The 27,859-nt window shown below is 43.9% G+C and overlaps 1 protein-coding gene and 1 pseudogene across 2 annotated transcripts in view; both read right to left on the bottom strand.

The window, feature by feature from the left end:
• LOC147444023 (uncharacterized) overlaps window positions 1-12,852 on the bottom strand; it is a 123,248-nt gene extending 110,396 nt beyond the window's left edge. For both annotated transcript variants that reach the window (XM_086526775.1, XM_086526776.1), the window contains exon 1: window positions 12,626-12,852. In XM_086526775.1, coding sequence (XP_086382901.1) covers window positions 12,626-12,810 — 185 coding nt within the window. In that variant the 5' untranslated portion in view covers window positions 12,811-12,852. The remainder of the gene's footprint in view (window positions 1-12,625) is intronic.
• Window positions 12,853-26,520: 13,668 nt separating this feature from the next.
• LOC147444025 (uncharacterized) lies at window positions 26,521-26,968 on the bottom strand (annotated as a pseudogene).
• Between the last annotated feature and the right edge of the window lie 891 nt (window positions 26,969-27,859).

Raw genomic sequence — 27,859 nt, forward strand, 5'->3', positions numbered from 1 at the left:
CATTAGTTTCATTCAAAATTCATGATACTTATCGGGTTCATTCTGACGCTGACATTGCTCCGAATTCGTCATCCATTATCATCGATTTCACATGTTATCTACACACATCTAGCAAGTTCTTCCAGAGAACATTGATCTCATACATACATCAGAATCACTTCGGAAATTCCTATTTCAAAGTTCTTCATTCACACACTTAGTTCGTACTAAACACGGTGTTTCAATCATCTAATCATCTCATCCGTCCAGAAGTCTTGATGCACCTAGATCCCTGTGTAGCCATTTCATCCCGCAAGAACTCTTGATGCGCTCACAACAGTATCTAGTCATCTCATTCATATGGGAATCTTGATGCACTAGAATCATCATCATTCATTATATGCATGTTCCTCGCTCCTACTAGTTATCTGCACACAAACAACAAGATCTGTTCTGGAGCATCTCCTCGCCCTGTAATATCTCGTTTGAGAGGTGTTATCTCTGTCAGATTCTCCACGAGAGCCCATGTGTAATCTGAAATTCTTTATGGCTTATGCCCTGTAAGACAGAGCGATGAAGACGAGAGCGCGCCCGATGCGCGATGAAGTAAGGGTGGGAGTGGCTAATAAGTCCGGGGTCGGGACACAAAGATTCATCAATAACCATTTCCAAAATTGTGCCCAAGTGCCCTGTTTGCTCTTTGATAGGACCGGTATGCTTTGAGAAAAGCACACGCCTAATGCTCTGATACCACTGTCACAGGCTTGGGCACCCCAAGCAGAGAATCCGACACGACACATGAGAGAATCACTAAAAATAAGTCAACTTTAAAACTTGAGTCAAAACGGCCTGGCGTAGTTTCGTGCCCAGAGGTATTGGCCTCAAAACTTGGCACCCCTTTCGGTATTTTAATGCTTAAGCAAAGTACAATTCCCGAGGGTCCTCTGCTCTCAAACTCAACGTCCAGAAGCTCCTTTTATTCTTACAAGGGATGCCAAAAGCAGAGCCCCAAAAACTTATAAACTCAAAAGCAAACAGTTCCAAAAGCTATTGGTACCAAAATTTGGCCCAAAAAAGCATCCGCGTGAATTACGGAATTCTGTACATTCTATCGGCGCTTTTTGCGGAGTTACCACCTCATCAACCTATCGGTGCAATTTGCGGACGTCCGTACTGCCAGCATGTCAACACGTTTCACGGACACTCCGTACAGTCCCTACCACGTCAGCATCCGTACAATGTGTATGTGTCCGAGCAGTATTGCCACGTCATCATTTTGTGACATACTGAAACCGGCCCGTAGGGCGATAGGCATTGGCTTTCACCCGAAATTCTTTACTTTAAACACACACACAAAGCACCTTGCAAAGGAAACCTGCGAGGGGAATTAACACTTGAACACACACAGCTCGGAAGCTAGAATGCTCTGAGCAGACACCGACAACATGTAGGCCCCAAAATTGGCGCCCCTTTCGGTATTTCTTTATTCTTTAGGAGGGTAAATTACAAGGTAAGGTCCTGGGAATCCTTCACGTGTATCCACCTAGATACCATTTGATTTGGCCAAATTTTGGCAGCATAATAGCCCCAAAACTTGCGCGAAACCAATTCCCTTGCTAGAATTCACTTGCACTGGCGAATACCCTCTGATTCCTGCCCAAAAACAGTAAATTCAGCACGCTGTATTTACTGGTTTTTGCCCTGTTTTCAGCCCCAAACAGTCCCCGAACTGTCCTCTGCCGTGGGGCACGATTCCCAATGGTCCTGGCGTCCGTATGGCTGAAAAACAGTAAAATTACAGCACATACACAGCGTTGATTTTGCACCTGTACGGTGAGGTTATGACCCTCACCAGTGCCTCCTTTGGAGAGGCAGCTAGCTACCCCTGTTCCTGCTCAAGGAGGCTCTTGCCTCAGCACAAAAGCATGAACCCACACAACTGTACATCAGTCAAATGAGTAGCCCTCTTGTGGGGCATCACATAACTGCACGTAGAGGAGAGAGAGAGCAGTGTGTAGTGTACAGGGCATCACTCCTAGCACCACACTGTACATGAGAGGGAAAGGAAGCACTCCATAGCTCTTAACCTGTTTGACAGATTGCATAATGAGGCCTTCCCAGCTTAAAAATTCAGCGCCCATTTTTCTGGAAGAGGCAAGTGCATGAAAATGTGACACTTGGCGCATTTACAAGCATTTTCCCGTTTCGGATTCGCCGCTTAAAAATATCCCAACCGACGCGTCAGTTGACTTCGCGGAAGAGTTATAAAATGTTCCCCTAGTCATACCGGAGGTAATGACGCGAACACATTTCACGGCCCAAAATAGCAGTTCCCTAAATTTTAGGAGATGCTTCCGCTGGGCACTGGTCTTCTGACCATCTATCCTCATTGGGACCGCATCCAAAAGTGCAATGTGGCCCAACTGTCGGATACTTTTTGTTGGTAGTCCCACCTTGACTTTACGCCTTAATTGAGTTCACTTCCTAGTATCCACCAACTTGCTAAGTGCGACGGGGGAACCTATATGATCTTGCTCTGAGCCTAGACATCCTCTTACCATACGAATTCCAGTGCCGACCACTTCCCGTCTGCGGGTGAATCTACCGTTCACATTGGCCATACAATGTCCGACCGTTTGCTACTTCAAAAAGAGGGTCTCAAAACAAATAAAATAAACCCCATTGGAAAGAAACCAACAACCAAGGTTAGCAGTAGCCACATCCTTGTGACATACTGCCACGTCCTCGTGACATACCCCCCTCTTGAAATCGCAAACGTCCTCGATTGCATACCATAAATACACGCCATTGATGATCTTGTGCTATTAACACTCTTTTATCATCGCATGTATCCGCAAGAAAGGTCGTAACATACATAGATACAAATGACTTAATGAGACCTTCATACTTTTGCCATTTCCATCTATGGCACTGAATTCATATGTACATTTGATGTACTAGCTCTATCATTACCCCTCCTTTGCACACGTTGGGTTGGAGCATAAGTAGGCTGTAACCCAAAGGCTTCAAGGTAAAGCTGCAATACATTTGGTGACTCTGACAGTTCATGCTCTTCCATCCACTTTGCATCCATAGGCGGATAGTTCTTGAACTTCACCAAATAGCGTCTTGCAACTTGTCCTTAACTTTTCTGTCCTTATGTGCCAAAACTTGCTCAGGTACCAGGATCTCATCAAGTTCCTCAACTTCTGGCTGATCCTCAACTGGCATATCTTCTGGCACATCACCCACGAAGGGTCTTAGAAGACTCACGTGAAACGCATTATGAATCTTCCATGCATCAGGCAATTTCAGCCTGTAAGCCACATCGCTGATCTTGTCAAGCACTTGAAAAGGCCCATAGTAACGCATGCTGAGCTTAGCAAACAGCCGTTCCTTGCCCTTCATCTTCTTTAACCTTGCCTTTTCGAACCTTAACAGAACCCAATCACCAGGTGATAACAGCAATTCACAACGGTGACGATCAGCAACCTTTTTCTGCTTTGCCTGAGTCTTCTCCAAGGCAACTTTAATTTTCTTATACATCTCATCCATGTTCTCAACATATCGATCTGCCTCAAAGATCTTGTCCTTTGTATGCAAAATGGAAGGAACCTTTTTGCCGCCTTCAACAATCTCAAAAGGTGCTTTGCCAGTAGACGAATGCACCGTATTATTGTACGCATACTCAAGCATAGGCAAATACTGTTCCCACTTGCCCTTATTATCTGACACATAGCATTTCAGCAGATCTAAGACAGTAGAATTAGCCTCTTCTGACTGTCCATCAGTTTGTGGATGAAACGAAGACGAGAACTTGAGCGTAGTACCCATGTTCTCAAACAATCCTCTCCAGAACAAACTGGTCATGCGAGGATCACGATCACTGATAATCGATTGTGGCATACCATGGTACTTAAACACATTGTACATGAACAAGCGTGCCATCTGATCAGATTTTATCTTCTTCCTGACAGGGATAAAATGGGCCTGCTTACTGAACCTGTAGATAATGGTCCATATACCATCATTCCCTGTTGACATCCGAAAGATCAAAGTCCATAGCAATGCTTTCCCATGGCTTATCCGGAATCGGCAGTGGTTGTAACAACCCTGGTGCCTTTTGCCTGTCAAACTTGACCTTTTGGCAAACTATGCATGCTCGCACAAAGGCATCCACATCTCTCCTCAAGGTAGGCCAATAGAAGAATGTCTCTACCGCTTTAACTGTTGCATCAATGCCACGATGCCCTGCATACGGTGGGACATGACTCTCTTCCATGACCTTATGTCGCAGTGGCCTAGTGACACAAAGTCTGCCATGCATCATCATAAAACCATCTCTGAGGAGGTAGTGCTCGTGATGTTGCCCCTCTTGTAACTGTTCAAAGATCCTTGCAAAATCTTCATCAGCAGTATATTGTTCCTTCATGTCATCTAACTCATGATGATAAGGAATTGACACAGCTGAAATTTGTGGCTTTCTTGATAACGCATCAGCCACAACATTCTTCTTGCCTTCCACATGCATAATCTGGAAGTGGAACATGGAAAGAATGTTTGCCCATCGCATATGCTTTTCGGATAACTTTGACTGTGTCAAGAAGTATCGCAAGGTCTGGTGATCTGTTTGGACAACAAAATCAGCACCTAAGAGGTAGTGCTTCCAGCTAGAAAGCGCATGAATCACGGCCAAGAGCTCTTTTTCATAGACTTGCATAGTCCTCTCTGGCCCTTGCAAAATTCGGCTTTCATAAGCTACTACCCGTCCATCTTGCATTAGCACTGCTCCGATGCTACTGCCACATGCGTCACACTGGACCACAAATGACTTCCTGAGATCTGGCAAAACAATAACTGGATCTGAAGTCAACTTTTCCTTTAAGAGACTAAAAGCTGAAATCTCTTTTTGGGTCCATCTGAAAGTGACCTCTTTCTTTTGCAATGCGTGAAGAGGCGATGCTATCTCTGCAAAATTTCTGATAAACCTTCTATAGTAGGAACCCAATCCCAAGACGCTTCTGACATCGTGCACAGTCTTCAAGTTTGGCCATGTCTTGATAGCTTCGACCTTTGCGGGATCCATTCTAACACCATCCTTTGAGACTATGTGGCCCAGAAAGTGGATCTCTTCGAGGAAAAATTCACTTTTCTTAGGATTGACAAGTAACCTGTGATTGCGCCACTCTTCAAACACAATGGTCAAGTGATGCCTATGCTCCTCTTCATTCTTCGAATACACTATCATGTCATCGAAGAACGTTCCAACAAATTGTTGATGCGAGCGGAAAATCCGGTCCATCATTCTGTTGAACGTGGCAGGAGCATTTGTTAGCCCAAACGGCATCACTAGAAACTCATAAAGACCAAATGTCGTTCTAAACGCAGTCTTGTGCACATCCTCTGGCCTTATACGAATCTGATGGTACCCACTCTTAAGATCTATCCTGTTGAAAATTGCAGCACCCTCTAAACGATCGAGAATATCATCAATGCGAGGAATAGGAAACCTATTCTTGATGGTATTCTTATTCAACGCACGGTAATCAATACACATGCGCCATGAGCCATCCTTCTTCTGCACTAGGAGCACTGGGGAGCAAAAGGGTGAAGAACTAGGCTGAATCAGCCCCTTCTCTAATAACTCCTCAACCTGGCCCATAATCTCTTTCTGCTGTGCCGCACTAACCCTGTAGGGAGGTCTATTTGGTGGGCTACACCCTGGCACCAAATCTATCCGATGGTCCTCACGTCTCTCTTGCGGCAATTGCGACGGTAATGAATCAGAAAAAGAGTCACTAAACTTTTGCAAAAATGCTGACCTTTCTTTATCTAACACAGATAAATTTGACTGATCACTATCCGAGACATCACGTGCAAAAATCAAGTACACAGAAAGATGATTCTTTATTACAGAAGTGATAGCAGAAGCAGATACAATAGGGACTGACTCTCCTTTAAGCTTTACATCCAAGATGTGAGTTTTGCCCCTATGCTGTACAGTGATCTTTTTGTTGTAGGCATCCAAGACTCCATGCACTCGGAACATCCACGGGATCCCCAATAAGGCGTCACAACCTTCCAGCGGCATGATGTAAAACTCTTCAGTGTCCACATACGACTGAATATGCAGACGCAGTTTTCCAATGATGGGAGTAACACACTCTGAGTGGCCAGGACATGCCAACCCTGCCTCTGCTGTGTACCCCATCTCTTCAGCTCTGATGCCCAGCTTCATAGCTAACTCTGGTGAGATAAAGTTGGCTTTGGCACCTGGATCAAAGAAGATGAGTGTTGCCTGATCCCTAACTTTACCCCATGCCCTGCATAACCCACTGGCATCTATGTTGGGCCTGTCACCCACCATGTCTGGCACTACACCTGCCGTGGGTTTTGGCTTCTTGCCTTTCTGATCTTCTTTATCCTCTAAGTCAGCTGGCCTTTTCCTTTGCGGACAATTGATAGAAAAGTGACCAGGCTGCTCGCATATAAAACATTTGTTTTCAGCCATTAGGACCTTCTTTTCCTCGAGCGACTTGCGCACAAAAGGCTTCCTTTTTTGTTTCTTTGCCTGCGCTCTAGAAGTCCCGGCTGAATCCTTGTCTTTGGTGGCCTTTTCTGACCCCTGTGACGCATCAGGAGCCGTTTTCACAAAGGGCTTCTTCACTGAATTTTTCTTTTGCTGCCCTCCTTTGTCATTGCTAGGAAATCCATTGTCCTCTCCTTTCAACAAGGCAAGACCAGTGTTCGCAACTTCCATAAGCTGAGTAAGGGTAGCCACTCTGTTCTTTGTACAGTAATCGCGAAGCCCTTTAGGCAGCCCACAACAGTACTTCTCTATCTGCTCTGTCAATGGCACAAATATGTAGGTCACTGAGAGTAACGCTTTACAAAACCTCCTATTGTACTCCAGCAAGCTCTTGCACGAAGCTGGAGTAAGCTGGTGCCAATCTGTCATGACGTCGGCTTCAAATTCATTTGACAGCCAAGCAGATGCAAACATTTGCTTGAAGTAAACCCAAGTGACTGGTGCCTGTCCTTGCATTAACAATGTCGTCCACCATGTAAGCGCATTATCCTTTAAGAAAGTGGCAGCTTTCCTGACCTTCAGGCTTCGAGGCCTCTGTAAAATTCCCTCCCGCATAAGCTGTATCAAACTGCTGGAGGAAAGTGAGTGCCTTTGTCTTGTCCTCGAAACCACTGAAGGTACTGAACTTTACCGCTGCACCACCTTCTTTGTAAGCCTTCGGCTTCTCTAGTGCCCCCAAATTGTCATACGGAATGGTCTGCAACATGGACACTGTAGTAGGCATGATCGACACGTGTTGGCCATTCACATTTTGTGTCAGAGGTGCAATATCTGGCTGCTGTCCAGAAAAACCAGCCATGCCAAAATGACCCTGTGGCACCCCAAATTGGCCCTGGTTGCAGTGGAAACCTTGTTGCATGCCGATACTACCATACATGGGGTTTGGCATGATGCCTTGCATACCCCCGAACACTGTTCCTAGCATGTACGGCTGACTTCCAGGCGCATAACCAGCCATACTTTGGAACACTGATCCACCCCTGAAATACCCAGGATGTACCCTGGGTGGTGGAAAAACTGAGTGCATAGCCTGGTATCCAGCTCCCTGTCCATTCAAGACAGCATGCTGGCTCTGAAAGGTGGTGGGCTGAACTGGCATAACCTGTGGAATAGGCGTTCTAGCCACCTGTTCAAGCACGGGAGGAACCTGCTTTGGAGCCCCCGACTCCGCAACATGCAAGTGTTCCCTTTCCTCCTGCGTCACATGAAGTACCTAAGCTTGAGCATCAACAAGCTCCGTCGCGGTGTAGGTTGCCTATTTTGCTGTTGCATTGGTGGCGCTTGCAAGAATTCCATAAACCTCGGATTCTGCACCAGCTGTGAAAAGACATTCACCGCGGCAACTAACTGAGTCTTGAACGCATCATCCTCAAGTTGCCCTGTCATAAAGCCCTGAACTACTAGAGGGACATTCACGTTGATAGGAGGTACAGACTGACGTGGCCGTGAGCTCTCGCCAATCTCAAAAACCATAGGAATCTCCTGCCTGTCCTTTGAAGAGGAACCCTCTTCCATAATTCCCTTCCCCTTGTCGGCCATAGTGTAATCCCCGCGTTCCTGCACTCTGTGTCTACCCTAAACAATCCAGGCTCACTCTTTAAGGAAAAAGTGATTGATGTCCTGGCAATGGAACCATGAAACCGGCCCGTAGGGCGGTAGGCGTTGGCTTTCACCCGAAATTCTTTACTTTAAACACACACACAGAGCACCTTGCAAAGGAAACCTGCGACGGGAATTAACACTTGAACACACACAACTCGGAAGCTAGAATGCTCCGAGCAGACACCGACAACCTGTAGGCCCCAAAATTGGCGCCCCTTTCCGTATTTCTTTATTCTTTAGGAGGGTAAATTACAAGGTAAGGTCCTGGGAATCCTTCACGTGTATCCACCTAGATACCATTTGATTTGGCCAAATTTTGGCAGCATCACAGCCCCAAAACTTGCGCGAAACCAATTCCCTTGCTAGAACTCACTTGCACTGGCAAATACCCTCTGATTCCTGCCCAAAAACAGTAAATTCAGCACGCTGTATTTACTGGTTTTTGCCCTGTTTTCAGCCCAAAACAGTCCCCGAACTGTCCTCTGCCAGTGGGACACGATTCCCAATGGTCCTGGCGTCCGTATGGCTGAAAAACAGTAAAATTACAGCACATACACAGCGCTGATTTTGCACTTGTACGGTGAGGTTATGACCCTCACCAGTGCCTGCTTTGGAGCAACAGCTAGATACCCCTGTTCATGCTCAAGGAGGCTCTTGCCTCAGCACAAAAGCATGAACCCACACAACTGTACATCAGTCAAATGAGTAGCCCTCTTGTGGGGCATCACATAACAGCACGTAGGGGAGAGAGAGAGCAGTGTATAGTGTGCAGGGCATCACTCCTAGCCATAGTTACCAGGAACAGGAAGTCGGAACGGGGAACGCGGAACGGCAACTGCCACAAAATGCCATTCCCTGTTACGAGTACTCATGTTTGAAACACGAAACAGGGATTCGGAACGGAAACTTAGAATGGGAACGCGGAACGGAGACCTAAAAACGGCCATTCCCTGTTACTATGCTCCTAGCACCACACTGTACATGAGAGGGAAAGGAAGCACTCCATAGCTCTTAACCTGTTTGACAGATTGCATAATGAGGCCTTCCCAGCTTAAAAATTCAGCGCCCATTTTTTTGGAAGAGGCAAGTGCATGAAAATGTGACACTTGGCGCATTTACAAGCATTTTCCCGTTTCGGGTTCGCCGCTTAAAAATACCCCAACCGACGCGTCATTTGACTTCGCCGCAGAGTTATAAAATGTTCCCCTAGTCATACCAGAGGTAATGACGCGAACACATTTCACGGCCCAAAATAGCAGTTCCCTAAATTTTAGGAGATGCTTCCGTTGGGCTCCCACTGGTCTTCTGACCATCTATCCTCATTGGGACCGCATCCAAAAGTGCAATGTGGCCCAACTGTCGGATACTTTTTGTTGGTAGTCCCACCTTGACTTTACGCCTTAATTGAGTTCACTTCCTAGTATCCACCAACTTGCTAAGTGCGACTAAGGGAACCTATATGATCTTGCTCTGAGCCTAGACATCCTCTTACCATACGAATTCCAGTGCCGACCACTTCCCGTTTGCGGGTGAATCTACCGTTCACATTGGCCATACAATGTCCGACCGTTTGCTACTTCAAAAAGAGGGTCTCAAAACAAATAAAATAAACCCCATTGGAAAGAAACCAACAACCAAGGTTAGCAGTAGCCACATCCTTGTGACATGGTTAATAACTGCCACGTCCTCGTGACACATACCGCCCTACAAGACAGTTTCACCATGTTTGCGCGTTTCCCTTCAGATAAGATGCTACCCTCCTGACCTTGGAGTGCTCTGAGTAGCGTCCTCAAGAGTAGGCTAGGTCAAACTGTTGGATGAAAGCGAGGGCCTTATGGGTATCTCGAAAACCTGAAAAAGTATCAAATTTTAAGGCTTGTCCACCCTCCTTGAAATCTTTCATCTTCTTGCCCTTATCCTCGAGAAAATCATATTGGTTAGTTTGTAAAAATGCTTCCTCTGGTATAAAACGTCTGCTCATCGGAATTCGAACTTACAAAGGAAGATGAGTCATCATCCGAACTGTTAGAATACTTCCGAGATCTCCAGTGGGATCTGCTCTCCTTTGCCTTCTTCTTGCTCTTGCTGTGCCTTTGAGTCTTTCTCCTTTTCTTGCTCTTGTTGCGCCTTTGAGTCTTTCTCCTTTTCTTGCTCTTTTTGTCCTCGTCATTAGGGTCAGAAGAAGAAGAACTGTCTGAACTGTCAAAAGAGGATGAGGATGAACTGGAAACACCCTGAAAGCGCACACGCTTCTTTGTCTTTCATGCATTCTCAAAAGTAGATTTCCCACCCAGGTAGCTAGGATAGTCTGTTGCTCGACTCTGTCTCCTCGGATGCTTCTTGGTCTTCCCTCACCTTTCGACTGCTTCATCAAATACATCCTCCGAGTACACCCTCTGAGTAGGTGCGACCAACGTAGGTGTTTACAGAGCTGGCTTTAGAGGTGAATTAATGGTTGTACGCCATCGGGAATGTATTTCGTCAATCAGGTGCTTGATCAAAAATTTCGCATACTAAGAATCTTTTGAATACTGGAGCATCTGTTGGGCACAGGCATCAACCTGCCGTTGACGTTGCATCTTCATTCATTCATACTCTATGGGTGGAGGTGGCTCGTACTCTCCTTCCAAGTCGACAGAAGGTGGTCGTCGTTTGTTTGAATCTTCCCCTGACCCTTTAAATATACCACGTCACAAACTTGTGACACACCATGCCTCAAAATGACCTGTACGACGATGAGTGCTGTGAGACGAGAGCCAGGTTAGAGCATGAGATGGATCCATACTAGCTTTTCTTGAGTCGGGACTCAAAAGAAGCATAGAGACTTCTTAGAGAGCATTCTCCCGTCACATTCATCACGTATTCTTTGCAAGAGCCTCACAAAGAGAACAGATCCTTCCCTACATGTGAGATGGCGTAAAGAGGATCCCAGCACATGCAATTAGCATTAGAAGAACTTGGGAGGAGCTTGGTGATAGCCTTGACAACTATGAGTTAAAGATGTTCATCTTCTTCCTCATGGGGCAAGCACGCATGATGACTTGTCCCTCTACTTAACTTCAGTTTTAGTAACTTGTCTTTTGGAGCCCTCAAACGTGTACTTATTCTATTAGGCCCATCATTGCGCTATCCATGCTTCGCTGGTGTATTTTGCTCGCATGACTCAACTTACTTATTTACTTGGAGTAAATTTGTGATCACACTGTTGTTCTCTCTATGTAAGATACAAATAGTTTTAAAGATATATATTTGAAGGGACTTTCTTTTGCCAACTTTTGCACCGTCCTCACTAACTTTTTCCCTCTTCAACCCCATTTCTTATTTCCCATCCCATGTTATTATGCTCTCAAGGACCCTCACCAGTTAGCAAAGTGATGTCTTTTTCATCATTTCACAAGTGAGAATACAAGAAATCGTGCTAGAATGCTCGTGCAAAAAATGTCCCTATGATAATCTAGCTATTAATAGATGACTTGGCTACAAATCACTTCTTTAAAGAAACACCTCATGGACCAAGCAAGGAGCGAATGTAGGGCTTCAAATACAACTTCTACTTCAATGATGATCCGCCTGATAGAAGATTGGCTACAATTTTCCAAAGAAACACCTTGTGGTTGAGGTAGGATAGGATGTAGGGGCTTCAAATCCAACATCTACTAAACTGAAATTGACGTCATACCTAAAGAATTGGTTTTCTTTCAGTTCAAATCTAAAGTGGACATGGCAATACTTTTTAGAGAGAAAATTGGTCTATGAGGCAAATCGGTGTACAAAGATGCCCATATTTGTGAGCACCACGGAACAGAAATGGAAAGTCGGAAATTTTCTTGAAAAGTAACTACATTGAAACAAAAGTTGTCATGTTCTAAAAATTAAGTGTTGGAAATTTTAGAGAAAAGTGAAAACATTAAAACAAGGATTTGAGGATGTAATGATGAAGTGTATCTAACTACTGCGACTGAGCTTTGCTTTGTACAAGAGGTAGGCTTTTGAACACTAGGCAGAACACTCTCCCATTGCTTAGTTCACATTGAGTTCATAGTTCACATTGAAATCTCTTTTATCAATCCATGTTTAGTTCGCAGTGAGAATAGATGGCATGAACTCGTCATGATCATGAGGCCTGTATTTCGCAGCCCTAAAGGTCTACTGTTGGTGAGTCACTAAAGGTTGCATCCCCAGAAATATCTAGACTTCAATAAAATTCCATCTTGCACAATGTGGAAGAGGTAAGGGTCCTGCAGACACTCAAGACAAGGATGCCCAATGCACACTCACGCAAACACACATACACCGAAGATCAAGCAGAATAGTCAGTTCAATTCACGAGGACTTCTCTCATACTTGGCAGAAACTTGTGTGTAGCTGCATTGCAAGTAACAAGGACTGACTCGTCATCATCGAGGTGGACATTGTTTCCAATTCCAGTTCAACAGAGAGATGTGAAGAAAGTACCTCTCCTTCAATAGGGAGGGAGCTGCTTCTTTAAAATCGTCTCCAGACGATGGCGAGGTAAGACAGGAGAAAACAGGCATCACTCTTGAGCAGGCCGCATAGCTAGAGGCACAAAAGGTGCGTGCGTGCCCGTAGCAGCTCAGGAGCGCCGCGCCTGGTTGTTGAGCTTGCAGTGCTCTCGTCATTTCCGCCCGTTGAACGCGTATGTGCCAATGCTCTGTTTTGCTAACTAAAAATAATTTTGGTATTTCAAAAGCTGAATAATTTTTGGTTGCATTTCTGCCGTACTTATACCACCTGGCACACCTAAAAGAAAACCCCATTTCTGTGAGAGATGCACCCTCTCCCCCCCCCCCCCTTCAGGAAGGGCGGAGGGCCGTTGATTTCACCGGGCGCTATAAATGTAAACTAGGCAAAGCAAGTAAACTAGGGAACAGCGTTTGAGGATTTTCAAAGGCTTAAAAAATCCAAAATCGGGTCTCTGTAAACGAGGCTGTCGCTTTCTGTTGGTCCGCGTAGGAAAAGTTTTTTGCATGCAACAAGGATTTCCGCGAGCACAGGGAAGGGCCTCAAAGGCCATCGAATGGGGGATTCCCATGTGAGTGGGGATAGGGAGGTTCCGGAGCAACCTGAGGATGTCGAGCAAGTGGAGCAGGCTGAGGCCGCCAAGCAAGTAAAGCTCGATGAGGCGGGTTTTTTAGTCGAACAAGAGGAGCAGCATCAGGGTGTCGAGCCCAGGAAGGGGTGTGAGTGAGGGAAGCCGTATGAAGCTGAAAACTTAGCCGGGCAAGAGGATGGTGCTGAGGTTGGAAAGTGACAATCCGATTGGTCGATTGAGGCACACCATCCGCAACAGGTACAGCCAATGGATTGAGGGCAACGGATAGGGCTTCTCTAGTTATCTCTCTTATCTTGCTACTTAGCTATCTCTCATCGCTCTTGCAGGTGAATGAGCCATACATTGAGGTGAAGCGCGATCGAGATAGCAAGGTTATACGTTACTGTCGCACTTCATAGATATGTCCAAACAGGAAGCGAGCCTTTGAAAAGCGAATGGATATGGTGCGGCACCTTCAATTTGTACATGGTATCCATGTGGACATTCCAAAAGGTTTAGGGGGGCGGCCTAAGGTTTTATGTAGGCCAAGCAATGCCCCTCAATGGGTCTTACGACAATGTGAGAAGCGTTTCAACGATATTGAGGTTAGAGTGAAGAATGCTCGCAAAAAACACAGAAAGGATCTTGAGGAAAGAGCTTCCCTTTGCTAGGACAAAGTGCAGGACAAAGAGGACCTCTCTTATGACACATGGTTCCAGGGCTACATGGAAGCTGAGATGAAGCGATGGGAAGATGGCATGCCACACCGCGTTTCTTTGATGAGAGACAAGATGAAGCAGTGCTACAAGGCTTCGGTATGTACGCTTGCATTGTTTTTACTGTAAATATTTCTATGGTTAGGCAATAGATAACTCCATGTGCGTGTCATAGATGAGAGCGCCGAGCGAAGGGCATGCCAATGAGATTGTCGAAAAAAACAAAGATATGCATGAGAATGAAACTCCTGTGAGTCTTTCGCTTTTTGCATTATTGCATGCGTGGTGTTATATTTTGTGACCATATGCGTAATATGGTCTTCCATCTTAGGACCCAAATCATGAGAGTGGAGAGGTTGGAGACCCAAACGCTCCTCGTAAGTTGAGAACTAGGAGGGGGTCCTCTACTCCTAAGGGTACTGATCAAATGCGTCAGGTTAGTTTAATTTTTTTGCTCTTGTTGAAGTCGACTTCTATTAGAGAGCTATGATCTAATGACTTTTTGTAATGAAGCTTAAGTTAGGAGCGTCAAATGTGATACACTCTCCCATAAACATCACGTCTCCGGATAGTAGCACCTCAAGAGCAATCTTCATCGATGTGGGTACCCAAAAGATCAACTATAAAAGATCAAGCGATGAACGTGTTGATGCGGTCGTTGACAGGTACATCTTTCATGCATAGATTTTGTGTTCTTGCTCAAAAAGACAAGTCATGAATAAGAGTAAATTTTTTTGTGTAGCTTACAAGAGGGGTTAGTTTGTCACATTCATTCAAAAAGGTTCGGTCTTAATGTGGACTACCCCATGGAGAATATGGGTGATCTCTTGCAAAGTGAAGCTTCTAGCAATTTAATGAATCTATATTTAATGTGAGTATAAATTCGTTGTGCAATTGTGTATTATGCAAGTGTTTGTAGTTCTATATTAAGGTTTGCAATTCGTGAATGTATGCAAGGTGGAAGGAGAATACTCTTGCACCTGAAATCTTGGAGCAGATTCACTTTGTTGATAGTTTGTGGTATGCCTTTGCATTGAAAAATTCAAAGGCCAATGCCAAGAGATTCACTAATTATTTTGGAAGGAAGAATCTTGGAACTACTATGCTCTCCTTCTTTCCCATTGTTCATGAGTATGTATTTTATTTCAGCACTAGGGAGTACAATTCTTATCAACTAGGGAGTACCATTTTTATCTCATGAGTATGTTTTGGACTACAAGTGCTAATTGGATCTTTTGTAGATCCCATTGGACTCTCTTTGTGTTTTACAATGCACATATCCGACGTCTGAGTGAGTTAAGTTCAAACCAATCATCGATTCTCTTTTTTGATTCCATGAGTATGGGCCTAATGACAAAGTTCTTCCAGGAGTTTTTGAGGTAGTGTGCTTTTGTAGTGAGACGTTTTATAACTTTTTTGATATACTTTAGTGAAGCTTGTTTATGTATTGATTGTTAAGGTTTTGCAACATTTCTCTCGATTTTGTTCCCATCCTGATCTCAAGGCGAAGCTAGAAGATCCGAAGCATCTTTGCTACTATGATTCCATCGAGATATGCACCATGTTAGTTTGAGTTAAATTATCAAAGATTTCGACGATGATTGGGTTTGGCTTAAATATTGAAGTGTACTTTTGGTCTTAGATGCCAAAACAACCTAATGGTACAGATTGTGGGTATTACACAATGATTGTGATGTCAATTATCGAAGGCGCACTTATGCAAAAGAAACCACGAAAATGGGTATGTGTTTTTAAACCATTTACATATATTGCAAATTGCAATGTTGGTGTGTTTTGAGTCGTAACTTGTTTTCCTCTTTTGGCATGTTGCAATTGAATAGATATCCAAAGATTGGTTCTCTCATGGTGATGTGGAAAGTCTAAAGGAACGTCTGGTGAATGGATAAAGTGTCTCGTGCATGGAGTAGCAAAGGGAGACTGACTTTGCCAAGATCCGGGATATCTATTTTTTGTGCAAGTTTGTCATGTGTACACCAAGAAAACTTCTTTGCCACAAATGACGGTGGTAGTTTTGCTCAGTTTTGATTCGGTATATGTAAGGACATATGGGTTTAATTTGAATTAATTCTTGGTATTTGCCCAAGCATTGGAGGCAAGTTCGTTAAGGTAGTAAAGCTTTGTTGTTAAGGTATACCAATACGTGTCGATTGCTTAAGCATTGTTTGGCAAATTTTGCTTGCTTTGGTGTTAATGTTGCATTAGTGTCAAATGCAATTACTTTGGGGTTGATGCTTGATATGGCTCTTGGTGTTAATGTTGCTTTGTGAGCGCAAAAAAAGTTAATAGATACGAAGACTACTCTTGTTGTCATGTGTACGTAGCAAAGTATGCTTGAGTGGCTCACACTCCAAGTGGCTCTAAATGTAGCAAAGCTCCCATCACAATTTACCTCACATAATTACCTCGCACTCTCACAAAGTATTGGAGCTTCTATACACTAAAATTGGAGTGAAGAAACACTAACTAAAATTGCACGCGGAAAATACTAATCCATGACCACAATCTTTGACATCCAAATCTATTTGACACCCTAATCTACTTGACATATAATTTGTTATCTTGTTAGAGAAGTAATTTAGGCTACCTATTGGTACTAAAGGCACAAAATATGGTTGCTTTCTTGGTTTTTGAAGTGACCAAGGGTACCTTAAATTAGTCGTAGGTACCAATCACAAAAAAGGGTATGCTTTCTGGTTCTTGAAGTAATCTAGGGTATCCTAGATTACTTATGAGAAGTAATCTAGGGTACCCTAGATTACCTGTTGAGACCAAAAACACAAAAAAGAGGTTGATTGTTGTTTTGATAAGTAATCTAGTGTACCCTAGATTACTTATTGGAAGTAAACTAGGGTACCGTAGATTACTTATTTAAAGTAATCTAGGGTATTGGTGGGAGGTAATCTAAGGCGCCAAGGATTTCTTTTGATAAGCAATCTAACATTATCTAAGGCACCCAAAAGGGTTAGTGAAGTAATCTTGGGTATCCTAGATTACTAGTGGAAAGTAATCTAGGGTACTCCCCACACCAAAGGGACTTGCTCTATGGTTAGTCAAGTAATATAGTGTACCCTATATTACTTATGGGAAGTAATCTAGGGAACCCTAGTATACCTGTGGGCACTTTCCACACATGAAAAGGTTACTCTGTGGTTAGTGAAGTAATCTAGGGTACCCTAGTTTACCTGTGGGCACTTTCCACGGGTAAACTAGGATACCCTAGATTACTTATTGGAAGTAAACTAGGGTACCTAGTTTACCTGTGGGCACTTTCCACACATGAAAATGTTACTCTCTGGTGAGTGAAGTAATCTAGGGTACCCTAGATTACTTGTGTGCACTTTCCACACATAAAAAGGTTGCTCTCTGGTTAGTGAAGTAATCTAGGGTACCCTAGATTACCTGTAGAAAGTAATACAGGGCACCAAGTATTTCTTTTGACATGCAACCTAACACTATCTATGGCACCCAAAAGGGGTAGTGATGTAATCAAGGGTATCCTAGATTACTAGTGGGAAGTAATCTAGGGTACTTACTCCCCACACCAAAAGGACTTGCTCTCTGGTTAGTCAAGTAATATAGTGTACCCTAGATTACTTATGGGAAGTAATCTAGGGTACCCTAGTTTACCTGTGGGCACTTTCCACACATGAAAAGGTTGCTCTCTGGTTAGTGAAGTAATTTAGGGTACCCTAGATTACCTAAAGGAAGTAATCTAGGGTACCCTAGATTACCTGTGTGCACTTTCCACACATCAAAAGATTGCTCTCTGGTTAGTGAAGTAATCTAGGGTACCCTAGATTACCTGTGTGCACTTTCCACGCTAAATAACTTAAAGAGTACTAAATATAAGAGACACATCAAAATTCAAGTTAAGTTTCAATGTAACATTTGTATGGCTAAATAAACGACCTTTGTGAAGGTATATGATCCATGAATACAAGCAAGATCCTTGTGCTAGAGGCACATACTCTGATTGTCTCCTCTGTTTCTCTCTTGCATAGAGCTAAGGTACGATCATCATCTTCTTCATCTGGATAAATACATGAAACAATAGTACAAAAAAAACTAAAGGGTCCATCACAAACGTGGGCCTCTTTTCCCAAAATACATGATTCAGCGAGGTTGTGACAATGCCTTTTTGTCAATGGCAATAATGCATGGCATGTGTGACAAGTAATCACCGAGGGGCTAACCAACAGAGTTTTTGAACAACAATGGGGACACCAAATTCTTGGGCTCCCATTGAAGCGCACGCGATGACGACCACGTTGATGTTTTCTTCGTAAAATGCCTGTTTGGTGCCGAGGATTTGGGGGTGTCATGAAATGATTGTGGTCATGAACAACTTTTGTGCCATGGCCAAGTCGAATATGCATCACATGCGCTTGAATTTGATGAACATGGCCTCGTTCTGGCATTTTGATTTTCTTTGGGCATGCCAATGATCCCAGAGTGTCCCTGATGGATTGAAGTTTGTACAAAATAATATCCATCTCTTTGTTGCTTTTCTTCGGGAGGTCTTCTTGGATGGACACCATAGAAGTTCTTATTTCTTCCATCATGGTTAACACCTCTTCCAATGGTTGTGGAGTGTCGCATGCTGCATCTTCGTTGAAATCCCTCGTCATGTCATGGGCATTGTCTACTATTGGGATTATGTCAGTCAAATGGGGAAAGTGATTCATAACTATCAAGCGGGTTCCATATAGATGCTTACATTCCGAGCTCCAGTTTGGACAATCACAATAATTTCCTTGCAAATTAACATAATACCACTGGTTGGCACTATTTGAGCTCTTTATTCTAAATGGCAACGTCAATTCACCAATTACTTGTAGGCTTGTTGGGTCATCTTGAAACCTCTTCATAAGCAATTCTCCTTCTTTTAACTTTGTTGTGTGCTTCTTTGAGGATCCAGTAACTCCATATCGCCCTGCATCAGCTGCATGTAAAGTGTATAAAATCAATACACCAGCAAATGAGACATTGAGAGAAGCATGTAAAAGTAGGAATTTTAAAAACAACACATGAAATAGTACCGATTTCTTGTTTTTGCTTTAAAAACCTTAGCAAAGTACCACCCATCCTATTTCCTGTCTTGGAATCTCCAACTAGAGCATGTACCAACTCCAAGACCGATTGGTTAATGCATGCCTCCAAAAGTGTATATTTTACGTATTGCCACAATCGCTCCACCAAATTTGTGGTGTCTACACTACCATGCATAAACAATCTCCCAAACTTTGGCCATCGCTTCCTCCAAATGCAATTTGGAGCGCACCAACCATTTCGTAGATATCGAATTATGTTTAGGTGGTTGTCGTACTTTTGACATAACATCTCATACCGCCCATCAAATTCACCTTCAGTTACGCTTTGCATAAGATTGCACAACCCTATGTATATATCCCCACGTTGGTCCTTGGGAACCTGACGATAAGGACAATTTATAAGCACATTAACCACAAAAAGACCCACACACAAAATCAAAGAAGTGTGTTATACCTGAGGAAGAAGATTTTCAACCCATGCCTTCTTTATATGAAACCAACACAATAGGACATGACAAGAAACTTGAGTGTAATTCCCATGCTCATCTATCCTCCACCAATGTGGATCTTTGTCGATGGCATCAAGCAAGGCTTCTAATTCTTGTCGAGATTTATCGATCACCAATGCAGATGGTCGGATGTTTCCCATTCTTGAGAAAATCAAACGCATCGTGAGATTTAAGGCTATAACTTCGTGTTGCAAGTCCGAGGTGCATAGGATGAACCAAATGGGAATGCCAACTCCCAATTGATTTGGTAACACTGTTGCAAATAAAGGCAAACCATATGTATTTGTCTTGAAGGTACTATCAATGGCCCAAGCATTGTTTGTGAGAAACGGACACAAATGTCTGGCATCCAATCATCTTGTATAATCAAAATAAATGGTCTATCTTTGGCTTCCTTTGCTTGGGGATTATATGGTTGGACATGGACAACCTACACACACAATTTTTTATGATTCAATGAAGCCATAAAATAGTGAAGATGCTAATATGAAGGTGGATAACATATGCACATGTAACAAAAGGCACCTTATGTTGTTTTTGTAGGGATAGTGCTTCCATATACATCGCCGTCCAATCATCATCACTAACTCGGTCTACACCCAAAAAATACACCGGTTGTGACATAAAATGCATTTGTTTACTAGAATCGCAATAATGAATTGAAGCATACCTTTAATCCGCATTCGATATGATAGCATTCTGATCTCTTTGGGTATCATAAAGAACCTATAGATAGTGAGGTCCAACGATGAGGCCTTTTCCATTTGTAATTTCTCCTTTGACATTGACATTGGAGAAACATGACGCGAGCTTCCAGCATCAAACAAGTCTTCAATGCAGCACTCTATAACCGATGGATGCACTGGTAAATGAAATTAGTCGCTTCTTGATCCGGGTACATGATTTTCATGTTGAGGATAGACGGTTATTGTAACATCATCTAATCCTTCATGTATTTCCACTTGCAGTTTGAATGGACACCCACACCTTCTTGTTGTGCGCAACCTCTTCATCTTGCCTCTTCGCTTACTAAAGCCTCCACGATGACATATGTAGTCCACCTTGTGTCAGGCCAAGGGCAGGGCCAAGGGCCAGGACGGACATGCGGTCAAGGGGCGCTATATTTAGGGGCTAGGAGTCTATATATGGCACGGTTGGGTGGAGAGTTGCATGGTCCAGTCCCCCGCGGTCTTACATTGGTATCAGAGCTCAGGGGAGGGAGCAGCCATGGAGGAGGGGAAGAGGCAGGGCCTTCTCTCTCGTCCCCTCTCTCTCTCTCTCTCTCTCTCTCTCTCTCGATCTCTCTCTCTCTCTCTCTCTCTCTCTCTCTCTCTCTCTCTCTCTCTCTCTCTCTCTCTCTATCTTTCTCGAAGCATGGAGAAGCGTAGGCGAATCAATTCTCGTCTTTCTTTCGCCATGGAATTAGCATAGCATGGGAGATGGAGGGGCTGCAGGTCGAAGGGGCTGCATGCTGCTCGTGGAAGCTTTGCATGATGCTTCAGTTTTTCATGCAAAGCCCTTCGGAAAGCTCCGGTTATGGATCCCACAAGGCGGGCAACGCCCCTTGGACAGCTCGACATGCAAGGCCGTGGGAGCGGCTGCCTGCGCACAAGGAGAGCCAGGACCGGACCTGAGCCGAATTGAGTGTCCTCGGTGTCTTTGGGCTCGTAGCAGGGAGAGGAACACTTTTTGACCCTGTAGCCCACTGTGATTTGGCCCATAACTCATATGATGAGCACTTCTTGCAGGGCGCAAGTTCCACCATCGCTGCAGAGGGAGTTTTTGTTTTTTTGTTTTTTTTTAAAAAGTTTGTCCTCATGTTCGCCGCCCAAGGGGATTAGGGCCCTTCTAGTTAAGGGGAGGTGCCTACGATGAACCCCCTCCAACCCTATTCGTCCTGTACGACAAAGCCATGACAATTTTGACCTACACATCGAGTGCAGTACACGTTTCTGCAGTCTTGCAGCTTTCGGGTATTGTATGCCTAATGCTTGAGGGTTGTCAATCATTGTTACGAGCAACCATTCAAGTTCAAGGAAGAGGGGTGAAGACAATCAAGGTCGCATGAAGCTTGAAAACACCAGCCATACGGCCTTATGCACGGCTTGTCAATTCAAGGAAGCACTTCGGGAAGGGTGAAGACAGTCAAGGTCGCATGAAGCTTGAAAATATCAGCCATACGGCCTTATGCATGGCTTGTCAATTCAAGGAAGCACTTTGGGAAGGCCCTCGAAGCATGCTCTTCTGCTATTGTCATGCAGGTTCTACGCGATTGAAATCGCACAGTTTTGGGAGGTGGTATCCATAACAGATGGTGCATAAGTTGTACATTGTTATGTTCAAGCAAGGCTCGCTTAGCCTCCAAGGTGACGTTTGATTGTTGAGCACGGTTCACTACGTGATTTGACATGGTTGGCATGCATGCTCATGTGTCATCGACAAATAGGCAAGTCGTATGGTATGCAGTAATTTTTTGATTTGGTTATGTAATCATCTGCACTTTGCTGGGTTTGTGAACGTCAATTTGTGCCGTGATAGCTGCCCAAGGGGTGTATTGGTTTTCCAAGCATGGATTGAAGGTTTTTACAGCAAGGCTGTTATTGGCGCCAGCCAATTCTGGTTCTCGGCATGGTTTCTGAGCATTGCAGTTCTCACACAATTGACAGGAGTCTTTCTTTCTCCATCTTTGAGTTTGCGGTTCTAAATTTGCTAGGGCATGGCTCTTCGGCAAATTACTTTTGCACGTCAGTCGATGGAGACAATCCTAAATGGTGAACCATGGAGTTTATACCTATGCATCATCGCACACATCATGTACCTTGTCACGGGTAATGGCACTAACACCTAGCAGAAGCATCTGTTGGCTATGAGAAGAAAAGTAATTATGTGAAGCACGGCTTCAATTTGGGCATCTGCCATTGAAGATTCCCACTGTTGGCATATGCTATGAGCATACACAATTGGGAAGGAATAGGCAATGTGTTTGCAGGTTATTTCCTACTGCAGGTTATTTCATTATGTACCAGACAGGTGTATACGCTATACGAGGGCGTCTGTGCACATATGGCTATGAGCCGTTTTGGAAAAAGTTTTTCCTTCCAAATTTCATGAGAACTGGTTGCAGCAACAACGACCAGTGCTTTGAAAATTTTGTAAAAAGTTTTTCCTTCCAAATTTCATGAGAACTGGTTGCAGCAACAACGACGAGTGCTTTGAAAATTTTATACGAAGCAAGGCTTCTCCCTTGTGCCGAGATACTGCCCATGGATTTGGAATCAAGGGCATTGGCACCCAAGTTTGGGGAACTGAACAAATAGGGAATGTCACCTCACAGAATCCCTACCGGTTTATTATGTGCAAGGCACTTTTGGTTTGGGTTCTCACGCTTGAGACTGTCCTAGTAGCCAAGGGCTTACGCTTTTGCATGCAAGGCATGCTAAGCAGGTGGCATGGAGTCCACCACTTCCGGGATTACGCTTCCGCTGTCACACTCGCAACTCTGTCAAGGACAGACTAAGTGATGGTTGTTGAACATGATGGCTGGTTGCTATCAACACCCAACAACACTAAAACGAACCTAAAACTAGAACTTATTTCACAGGCAAAGTGCCAATGCTAAGTCATTTTCATACAATCATGACCCTGCAAGGCAGGTAGGTCAAAATGTGGTTGTGTTTTTCTATTACCTCTCTCATTGAGAGAGTCACACCTAAAAAATGTGGAATGCTTATAGGATAAGCTACAAGTCAGGCATAAGATGTGTAAAAGCACACAGATTGGGCACACACTCTAGAAATTTAAGAAAAATTCCTCAGCCCAGCATGTTCTTCTTCTTCTCTCTCCTTCTCTTTAAGGGAAAAATGAAAAATCTTCTAAGACGCTTTTGATACGTGCTTTGCTCGTGAGTCAGCCTGAGCCAAGGTGCTCTAACTCTCAACTAGCACGTGGCTAAGATGCTACTCAAATTAGTCTTCATCGGTTCGTCCATTAAACACTAATTTGCATAAGGGCTATGAGCCACACCGGCTAAGAGCCATTACCAGGCCAAGGGTAAGACCCAACTATTGGCATTCTTTGGGGTGATTGTTTTCAAGATTGAACAGATCTACCCAGGGAAGTATACATCGACGTTAATGCACAAGCAAGAGTCTTGTCATTACGGATGTTTAGGGTGTCATTTTTGCACTACATGTTTTCAGTGCGACACTCAAGCTGAGTTTTTGATAATCTTCAACTCACAGCAGTTGATCTCTATAAGGAAGTATAGATGCAAGAATCAGTGGTGACAGCATGGCTGTCCACATGAGCTAGGCAGTTCACTTGTGTGGATTTCCTGCTCTCTCTATAGCCCTACGGAGTGTCTATGGACATACTATTTTGGGGTACGACCCGACGGGTGACTGCTACATCACCCCATAGGCATTGAGGATCATAGATGATCTGCATTGAGGATCACAGTTGCTCTGCATTGAGGATTCCCACTGTTTGATCTCTCTCAGTTAGACTTTCAAGGAAAGAATTCCACAATCTACCACGCGGTAGCGGACAAACTCAACTTTTCAAGTTGATTTATTATGTACACGGTTACCTATGTTGGTTTCCGTTACCTGCTAATTGAGCAGTTTCTACAAAGGGTCTTACCAAGGGGTTTGACTACGTAGATTTTAACCAAAGGGGTTGGATTGCGAAGGCAACACCCACGGTTCCCAGTGCAATGTTGTTTGTTTTTCAGGTAGGAGATGTGCTCCTCTCCGTTTGAATACTGGTAAGTGAACATTCCGTTCAAACCTCCAGGTACGCATCTATTAATTTGGTGTTATTCCATTTTTTGTATACTTTGCTTGTTTTTTTTTTTCAAGACGTATAAGTACGCTTGAATGTTACAGAGCCATGCCAAGGGCATGTCGACACAAAGTACTTTGGGCCAAGTGTCCAATCTACCTTTTTGCCTTATGCTGTTACGAACCTACTTGTAGGGCTCGATTTGGCACATGTTGTCACATGGGATACAACATGGTCTAGGAACTCAAGGAGTTTGGTTTAGCCAGTGTGGAGCATGATAATGAGGGTCCCTCTCACTCGCATCGCAGAGTGTTCGTAGTTACCTCCACACACAAGTACAGCTCGTACTTGATGGATGTCACTTTTCCTGGCATCCTTACTTGAGACATATTCCACGTGTGGAGAATATGAGTCTCTGGGACTGACACTCGCGCCCAATTCGAAATGATGTGTCGCGACGAAGTCCCTAGGTGCTGGTCGCATCCGTTCATTAGACCAATTGACGCACACAGTATTAGGAACAATTTCAGTGGCCAAAAATTGTCGGGTACTAAGTACAGACTTGTTGTGATTACAAGTGCTGTGAAACCACCTTAACGGAGGGTCGTTTCTACATATAGCAAAGTATGCTACGTTCATGAGAATGTCTCATGGTTGGTTCCTAGGTGTGACTGGGTTGTCACATTCTATTATGGTCCAACTTTTGCTGCAAAGTATGCTACGTTCATGAGAAGGTCTCATGGTTGGTTCCTAGGTGTGACCAGGTTGTCACATTCCATTATGGTCCAACTTTGTTGCAAGATTTTCACGTAAGTATCGTGGAAAGTCTCGACATGGAATTGCGGCTTGGATATGCTTGTGTTAAATGCATGCACACTAGGTGTTATGGGCCCTAGTGTTTAACACAAATTTATTTGGAGCGGCATGCAAATCCATAGACTTTATTCTTTCTGCACCCTTTTGCATTGCTAGTGCAATCTCTCTTGCAGATTTTGTATGAGTTTACACCCTGCCATACAAGGTGATGGCTGAGTATGGATGTTAGTGATTGGTTGCTGGAACCTCCAATCTACCTTCAACCTAGTTGGTTGTCTCCATTCCATATCGAGTATATGGCTGGATACTCAATGATTGAGTCATAGTTTGTCGTCAGTCGTGGAAGACTGTCTGTAAGTGGTTGGGGAAAGTACCTCACTCTTACTGCTGTTATTCATCCCACGTTGGATAGGCAGCTGACAAGTATTCTATTTAGTACTAAAGGATATGCTAAGCGCATACGTTAGTAAATCGTGCTAAAGGATCTGCTAAGAGCATACGTTAGCACAATGCATTCTGAATAGGTGATTCTCTCCTTATTCTAGAATTTGCTTAGGTTAGGTTTTCAACTTTGAACACCTGTTGTGGTGGGGTTGGATACCGATAGTTTCATAAGTCAAGGACTTAGTAGGTGTGCTGACAGAGTATGTTGGCATGTAACCTTTGTTAGGGGTGAACATGTGGTTCTGTGTGTTCCAAAATGTTCAGAAGTCTGACATGAGGACACTCCCTATTCTATCTTTCAGTAGCTATGAACTTTTCAAGATACTCACATGAGTTATCATGAGTTACCATTTAGATACGGGTGGTTGAAAAAGGACAACAATGTTGAAAATCAAGATGTTGCTCTTGGTTTCATTGAACCTCCTCACTGCACCAGGTATCGGTCATATGGACAATTGGCCCATGTAGAGGATGCCAATAAGGAAAACATCAGTGTTCTTACGAAGATACTACCACTTGTGTTTTCGAGGACGAAAACGTTTCTCCAAGGGGGAAGTAATGTCAGGCCAAGGGCAGGGCCAAGGGCCAGGACGGACATGCGGTCAAGGGGCGCTATATTTAGGGGCTAGGAGTCTATATATGGCACGGTTGGGTGGAGAGTTGCATGGTCCAGTCCCTGCGGTCTTACACACCTTGACTTTGGAAGATGTGCACTTTTTTGAAGAGCGTGCCATTCTTAACCTAACCTTGTACTTTACCATGAGATCTGCTAGAACCTTGTCCACATCATTTTTGTTTGTGAAAATTTCAAGCAATTGTACTCTATTGAGATCCAAACCTTGGTGGGAAGAAGATTCAACCCTACTCTTGACACATTGACATTCACACGATGCAATGAGTGCCTTGATATAAGAACGTGGTATTCCAAAATTTTGCAAATCAATACACCATTGTAACTTCAAGGTGTCCATGGTAGCATTAAGACCTTTATGATCCCCCCTTCCTTCATTGCAATGAGCGGCTAATACTCGGCCCTCCCAATCCTCAATACAAGCAATCTTTAACTTGGGTTCCTGTTTCAAGCAAAGTGCTAATTTCTCACCCTCTACCACCAAGCAAAGCCGGTCTCTGAATCGTCTCCACTTCTTGAGATCATGTACATTGCTTCTCTTGCAACCTTTCAAATCCTCAAGGGTTGTCGGCATCGCATCTTGTAGAGACAAAACCATTACATTGTAAGTTTCCCTATCAAAGATGAAGTACATGGAGGATGTAAAATCAAGAGGATTTGGTCGCCGAACATGTAATCCTTGAGCATCTACTTCATCCTCTTCATCGTTGTCGAAGCTCAATTCTGAATTGCTTGTAACACTGGCACTATCTTCACTTGTCATCACCCAATCCATTGTAGACTAATCAGTGATCCTCAAGAAATGGAGCAAAGATAATTCATAGCTCCAATTTGTGGAGACATTAATTAGAGAAATGAGCATACTGTTGAAAACCCCACCAGCTCCCTTTTTACACAAATGTAAACTAGGAAACCCTAGTTTACTTTTTACACAAAAGTAAACTAGGGTTCCCTAGTTTACAGTCGGGTAGCCGCCATGCTTAATGACATTCGTCCATAGGCTTTTAATAAGAGCATAAAAATCTGTCAGTAATATGCTTCACTGAGTACTTTATGGGTCCCAAAAGCCCCCATATTTAATGCTTAATCAAAAATATTTGGGTGTGCACTTTTTGCCAAAAAGTAAACCAGGTTTCCCTAGTTTACTTTTGTTCCCTAGTTTACTTTTATGGCGCCCGGAGAAATCAACGACTATCCGCCCTCCATCCCACCCCCAATCAAGCACTGCCTTTGATCCCACCCTGAGGTGCCCATGCCACTTAGTCCTGAGCCCCCCCCCCCCCCCCCCCCCCCCCCCCCCCAAAAAAAAAAAAAAAAAAACGTGTCCCTCCCCATGCAACCCGCCCTATCGTCGCATCCCTCCATCGGCCCTGCCTTCCCCCCTCCGCGAAGCTCACGACAACCATCCTTGCAAACACACAACAAGCTCTGAGGTTTTCAACGTAGAGAGAAGAAGAAGAAGAGAATTTTAACGTCATAGGAAACTATCCACACACACACACAAAGAGAGAGAGAGAGAGAGAGAGAGAGAGAGAGAGAGAGAGAGAGTCGGCATGCCATCCACGCGTAATGCAGAGATAGAGATGGAGAGACTCGCAAACTTCTCTCAAGCAGATAAAATCATAAAAATTCAAGATTCAAGAATCTAGAATCTCATTGAGATTCT

This window comes from Adiantum capillus-veneris, chromosome 13, assembly GCF_014529385.1.
Source record: "Adiantum capillus-veneris isolate H3 chromosome 13, ASM1452938v2, whole genome shotgun sequence".
In the NCBI taxonomy this organism is placed as follows: domain Eukaryota; kingdom Viridiplantae; phylum Streptophyta; class Polypodiopsida; order Polypodiales; family Pteridaceae; genus Adiantum; species Adiantum capillus-veneris.